Source organism: Sinocyclocheilus anshuiensis, unplaced genomic scaffold (assembly GCF_001515605.1).
Source record: "Sinocyclocheilus anshuiensis isolate Anshui unplaced genomic scaffold, SAMN03320099.WGS_v1.1 scaffold1898, whole genome shotgun sequence".
Lineage (NCBI taxonomy): Eukaryota > Metazoa > Chordata > Actinopteri > Cypriniformes > Cyprinidae > Sinocyclocheilus > Sinocyclocheilus anshuiensis.
The window spans coordinates 197,292-204,451 of record NW_015547733.1 but is presented as its reverse complement, the minus strand read 5'-3'; the positions used below and the strand labels follow the sequence as shown (position 1 = coordinate 204,451).

The following is a 7,160-nucleotide window of genomic DNA, read 5'->3' as shown; positions in this document are numbered from 1 at the left end:
CATTCCTGCCTGGAATTTAAGGCTGCTCAGGGTCATTCTGCAGAGCTGAACTTAAGCCTCCATAATTATTTCTCCAGTGAAGCAGTTCTCCACATGACTTCAGTATTTCAGAACAGATATTCTCCCCTCTCTCTCTCTCTCTCTCTCTCTCTCTCTCTCACTCTTTTGTGTTTCTCTCTGTCTGTATTCCTCCCCTGCAGCTATTCATAACATAATCTGTAGTTTTTGGCCCTGAAAGTATGTCCTGCTGCTCTTTTTTTTCTTATCAGTCGGCTTCTCTCATATCTGTCCAAATATCTGGAGGTTCTTTTTACCCCACTCTTCCCAGCATTCCCAGCTCAGTTTCATAGCAGATGATTCTGTATAAAATAACAGCATTGATATACAGTAAACCTGGATAAAGGAAAGTCCCCTAAAAGGGATAGTTCACCCAAAAATTAAAATTCTATCATCTTTCACTCACCCTCATGTTGTTCCAAACCCATAAGACTTCCTTTCATTTATTGAAAGTCAATGCAACCAAAACTCTGATACATCAAAAAGCACAAATAGACATTAGTACAGTGGTGGCAGAAGGTATGGCATGAGGTAGGCGATTGCGTTCCGGGGTCGAAGGGGACGATCGCCTAGAGTATGGCAACAAACAATCGGGGTATGGTGGAGAAGGCTAGGGTATGGCGACCCATACTCTGCCATCCAGAAAGGCTGTCCCTGCATTGGTTTATGGATTACTTTTACCAATGTCTTTTTGTATTTCTTGATGCATCAAAGTTTTGGTTGCATAGACTTTCAATGGATAGACAAAAATGATGTGAGAATGTTAAAAATGTCTTTATATGTGTTCCGAAGATAAACAGAAATATTATGGGTTTGAAACGACATGAGAGTCCCTGGACCACAAAAGCAGTCATAAGGGTAATTTTTTTTTACATTTAGATTTATACATCATGAAGCTGAATAAATAAGCTTTCCATTGATGTATGGTTTGTTAGGATATGACAATATTTGGCCAAGGTACAACTATTTGAAAATCTGGAATCTGAGGGTGCAAAAAAAATCTAAATATTGAGAAAATCACATTTAAAGTTGTCCAAATTAAGTTCTTAGCAATGCATATTACTAATCAAAAATTACGTTTTGATGTATTTACAGTGGGAAATTTACAAAATATCTTCATGGAACATGATCTTTACTTAATATCCTAATGATTTTTGGCATCAAAGAAAAATCGATAATTTTGACCCATACAATGTATTTTTGGCTATTGCTACAAATATACCCGTGCTACTTATGACTGCTTTTGTGCTCCAGGGTCACAATTGTCATTTTTGGGTGAACGAACCCTTTAAGCACAACCTTGTGAAAGCTCCTAGTAATCCCAGCCAACTCATCAGTTCTACATCTTGCCAGTCGAGACAGTCAGGAACTTGTGGGTAGTTTTTTATTTGCCATTTAAACTTCACTTGGCACTTTTTGGTGACTGCCTGGTTTTGCAGTTTCACACGTTATGAGGCATGTCTGATCTTCAGTCAACCAATAGCAGACCGCATCACACTGTTTTGGTCTCGCTTCATCCGTAGCTGCCCATATCAAACTCAAGGCTCTGATTTTGGCCATAAGAACTACCACTAGAACAGCACTCCACTACTTCACCACACTCCTAAGTGTCTATATTCTACCACCGTCTGGTGGTCCAGCAAAACAGGGTACAAAGTCACTTTCCAGAATGCTCTCACATGTCCTGTGGTGGAACGAGCTTCTAACCTCCACCTTATCTTCTGAGACCTTCACAACTTTTAAGAAGGCACTCAATTGAAATTACTGTTGACTTTTGAGAATGAGATTATTTGATACATTTTTTTTTAGAACTTTAACTGTAGTGTGTTATTCAATATTACATTTAATATTTCAATTTCAATAGCAATTACATTGTTAGCATTTTTTCACAAGGGCGGGAAACGACAACAACACTTGCAATGAGTCTTTATTCAGCCCTGGAACACATAGTATAAGTGGTTACTTTGGAAAGATGGCTTATTACAGAAATAGATCATCCAAAAATTACAATTCTGTCCCATACCCAGACATCAAGTCAAGTGGATTGAGCTTTATGGCCCAGCTGTGTACTGTACACTGGTTGTATACTGTACACTTATTTAAATGTACACAGCACACAAACAGCAAAAATAGCATAAGTGGTGTGGTGGTTCGACTCTCCAAACAGAACGTTCTCAACCATGCCTTCATTGAGCTAAAAAAATCGGAGGATTAGTACTGGAATATACTATGTACTTTGTTGTGAAATGTAACAGAAAAAGATTGTGTGTGTGTGCGTGTGCGTGTGTGTGTGTGTGTGTGTGTGTGTGTGGAATAACTTAGATAGCTGTTTGTGGGTGGACCTATAGTGTGTTCCAGGAAATCTGTGGTGTGACAGGATTGCTCAATAAACTGATGAGCTGTGGTCTAAATATTTATGTGGTTCTTCTCATACTCACCCAGGCATGCAGGCAGAGGAGGTGGGAGTACATTTGAAACATTTTCCTGAAATTAAGTCTTGCTGTACATGCGAGGTGGTGTTATACTAAGAGTTTAGCTCAAATTAGTACAGGAATTTACTAAGCTTTGCAAAGAGTCTTAGTGTCTGTGTTTCTTCTGCTTCCCAGAGTCATAATTATAACTACAATTCATCATTTATACCATCAAACGTAACTTGATGAGGATAAAGTGATGCGGTTTCTGTCTGATCTCTCTAGATGTAGCTAGAGAGCTAGATGTAACGGCTAAGAACTGCTTTTTGCTGACACAAGTCCATTTACATGCACATATGAAAACAACTTATTCCCGGGTTATTGCACAAAGCAGCACTCTGAAACATTCTGTAATCATAAGCACTATTTTCCTTAGACCATTTAAAGAAATTAAATTGTTTAGTCATGTTATGACTGATGTTCTTGTTATGTGGATAAACAACTAAATTATGGACTTTTTGGGTCTGTTTTACCTCAGGCAGTCTTGAGTCTCAGGCAGTTTTCTTGCATGTAAATGTACAAATTGTAATGCTGAAGTTCAAGATCAAGAAAAATATTTCTTTGTAATGTTCCATTGCAACATGTGCTATATAATCAAAGTTGAAAAGAAAAAATCAGTCTAAAACGGTCTCTTTTTTAATTAAATTTTCAGAAATTGCTGATTGTCTTTTTTTTTTTATTTAATTTTCAGAAATTGCTGATTGTCAACCTTAGTGGCACAACCATCCTGTCTTCAGTTCCTGTTTTGGTTTCCTTAGTTCCTCAATTTGATCATTTGTTTCCATATAGTTGTCTATTACTTCCTTGTCTGTTTCCTTGGTTTCTGATTAGTTTTACATGTGTCCTGTAATTCTTCTGTGTTTTCTTTGTTTCTTTAAATAAACTACCACTCGCAATTAGATTTATTATTTGCTGTGACACTCAGGAGATCAAAGTAAATATTGTTACAAAAGACGTAATATTTTGGTCACATGACGTTGCTAAAAAGAACATTATTTTGTGTATTTGGTGGGGCGTGTTTAAACGAGGCGTATTAGGAGGGCGTGGACGAGTCTTAACTTTTATAAAGAATATCTCTTTGGGTTTGAGACTTTAGTCTTTGCAACTTTAGGGATCTTATCTATTCACGAACAGCTTGTAACACTCCAAAGAGAAAGGAAAACTTGAAATCGCATCATATGACCCCTTTAAAGTAAAATGCTGTTTGTTTTTCAAATAAATCCTGAACAAAAATATATGACTGTTTTCACAAAAAAGTTAAGCAACACAACTGTTTTCATCCTTGATAATAGTAATAATAAGAAGAAATGTTTCTTGAGCAGAATGATTAGAATGATTTCTGAAAAATCATGTCACACTGAAGACTGAATGATGCTGAAAATTCTGCTTCGCCATCGTCAATGAATAAATTACATTTTTAAATAATTATTTTAAATTGTCATCATTTCACAATATTACTGTTTTACTGTATTTTTGATCAAATAAATGCAGCATTAGTGAACATAATAGTGTTCAATACAGAATATAATAGAGAATTTTAAATGGTAGTGTATTTTTTTTGTGCTACAATGAATGAAATATGTTAACAGATAATGTCCAAAGTGCACCAAAGTTCACCATATTCATAAAACTGCCTTCTGATCACAACTAATTCATCTCCGTGCTGCCATTTTTACTACTTTGCTCTGTATTTCAGGATACCTCCAGGATGCGTACCTCTGGACAAAACAGGCTCTGGCCATCATGGAAAAGTCCATGGTGCTTCTCCGAGATGTGACTGATGGGTCTCTGTATGAGGGTGTGGCCTATGGAACTTACACCACTCGTTCACTCTTTCAGTACATGTATCTGGTACAGAGACACTTTGATATCGGCCACTTCAATCATCCCTGGCTCCACAAACACTTCGCATTTCTCTACAGGACAGTGTTGCCTGGTAAGGCTTTGCTCTTTCTAGTTGTGTGACTGTGTATTACAAGCACAGCTCTTAGAGGCGTCAGATTGCAAATGTTTTAACATTTCATTTCTTTACCCGAGGTCCAATTAAAAGGCTAAAAATGTTAATTATTTCCACCCTCTTTCCGATGCTTAGAATTATATGGGACGTTTTTGTTGCTGTTGTAACATCTACAGTATGTAAAAATGCCCATTTTGCAAATAAATAACAATGCTTACTTTACGTGGGCTGCAGTTTTGCTGTTGGGTCCAGTATATTTTGTGCTGCCCCATCTTTCAATAACAGCCTCTTTGCAAAGCCTGCATTACAGTTTGACAGATTGACACATTTTGTTTCGATAAATGCATCTTCAGTTTTGAAATGTACAATATGTTTCGGTAGTACATTGAATGCTTGCTTGCTTGCTTGCTTTTTTTCAGGATATGACCCCTTCAAAAATTTTAATAGACATTTGTGTTAATAAAGTGCTTTCCACATGACAGTCAAAGTACAGTAATAAACTCCTTTTACAGATCAGTTGCTTGGTCTCACCTTAAAACGATAAACGGGTACCCTGGCCAACGCCAAACCAAAGCTCAGACCATGAGTTGTAACTGCAACAATAGCGCTCTGTGCACATCAAAGAACTAACAGCCGTCAAGCTGTTTGTGTGCGTCTACAGACAAGTCAGGTTTGGACAGTTTGCAGCCTCCTGCCAAAAGCCATTTTATTGTAGTGGAGACCAAAACCTTAAGCAAAAAATCAGGAGACGTAGAGGGTTAGCGGTCACAATACACTCAGTCTCTGGGAATGCACACAGATGCAGTACTGTTAGGACTATATGGCCTCTTCTTAGCCGTTTTTGTATTTCTATCAGTGTAACTAGCAAGTGTTTTGGCTCTCTGTGGAAACTAAAACAAACTGGTGAAAATACTAACATCAAACCCTCGTTAGTTAAATGCTGCCCTCTAAAAACAGTGCTTACTGCTGTCGTTCTTTTACACAAAAGTGATTCATTCTGGCTAAATATTTTCTAGTGGTTGCTAGGTTTAATATCCCTTTTCACAGTAAACTGCTGTTCCTCCTTGAATCTTTACCCAACCTCGTTAATTAAAACGTGTTTACTTCAACAGCAGTCAAACAAGCTTCTACTGACTGACTGAAAATAAATGCTTATTGTGCAGTTTGTAGGCAACAGTATGAACAATTACTTTTTAGTTGACCTAATCCCACATACTGTTTTTAGCTTCGAATGTTTCAATGTATTTTTTGCTCCTGCAGGTTTTCAGAGAACTGTTGCAATCGCAGATTCCAACTATAACTGGTTCTATGGGCCAGAGAGTCAGTTGGTCTTTCTGGATCGGTATGTCATGCGAAATGGCAGCGGGAACTGGCTGGCTGAGGTAATCAGACAGAATCGAGTTCTGGAGGGCCCAGGACAGGCAGGCAGGGGGCAGCGCTGGTGCACACTGCACACAGAGTTCCTCTGGTAAGATTTGTTATGTTCCTGAGCATGGACCTGATAACTTATTTGCATAATAATAATTGTCAATGTTGCAAAATTTCACCATTTACGTTTTAGGTCATTTGAGTTGATAAATAAATATGTAATCAATATATAATACATCTTTAGAAAGAAACACAAGCATGAACTAGCTTTGTAATCATTAAAATATCAATGCCCTCTGTTACAGTGTACTGACATTAAAAGTTAGGCAATAGGCTTACAGGAGTCTGTATAGAGATGTGCAGAGCTCTTGGACATGCAGAAGACCCTAATAAGCCTACATACTGTACCATATAAACCCACTTGTTCTTTAATTTAAAGCTTGAGGAAAAAAATGTTTGTTTCACAGCAAATGCACTTGTTTATTACTGTTATTTTACTTTTTATTTAGAGATAATTAAACGTTCAGTTCTTGACTTAAAGGGGTCATATGACGTTGCTAAAAAAGAACATTATTTGGTGTATTTGGTGTAATGAAATGTGTTTATGCGGTTTCAAGGTTTAAAAAACACATTATTTTCCACATACTGTACATTACTGTTTCTCCTCTATGCCCCGTCTTTCTGAAACACGTCGATTTTTACAAAGCTCATCGTTCTGAAAAGCGAGGTGTGCTGTGGTTGGCCAGCTATCCAGTGCGTTGTGATTGGCCGAATACCTCAAGCGTGTGACGGAAATGTTACGCCCCTCACCATACTGTGATGTCGTGTCCCGGCGTGATGAGACAACACCAATAAACCCATTATAAACGAGGCATTTGTAGCATCCAGTGGGGACATAATTACTGATTATAATGACTTATACTGTCTTTTTACGCGTTGCGTTGCATCGCGCCACTTAACATAAAAGCTTGTCTGCATTTGTGATCAGAGAAATGACAAACAATAAGCGCTAATCTCTACACTGCTCAAAACTCACGTTTTAATCATCAGTGGCAAATCCTTTAAATAGGAAAACTTACTTGCAAGCTGTGAGTCAGCATTATTTGTCAGAACACCGGCATTGTAGTCTACCAGGATCAGGAAACAGTCCTCCGTAAAATGTTTTGCGCACACACGAATATTTGGTTTGAACTGTTCTGGAACAGTGTTGTAAATACAACTTAACCACTGATTTCTAGTTGTGTCCTCTTTTGGAAGGCCAAACAAAGTAGTTTGGCTTTCACAACGAAACACAGCGTCTCCACGAC

At 37.8% G+C, this 7,160-nt stretch overlaps 1 protein-coding gene across 1 annotated transcript in view; it reads left to right on the top strand.

Moving 5' to 3' along the window:
* The window catches only part of LOC107704356 (dermatan-sulfate epimerase-like), a 27,981-nt gene that overhangs the window by 18,270 nt on the left and 2,551 nt on the right, over nucleotides 1-7,160 (top strand). The window contains exons 4-5 of the mRNA XM_016507261.1: nucleotides 4,225-4,464; nucleotides 5,746-5,953. Of these exons, the coding sequence (XP_016362747.1) occupies nucleotides 4,225-4,464; nucleotides 5,746-5,953 (448 nt within the window). The remainder of the gene's footprint in view (nucleotides 1-4,224; nucleotides 4,465-5,745; nucleotides 5,954-7,160) is intronic.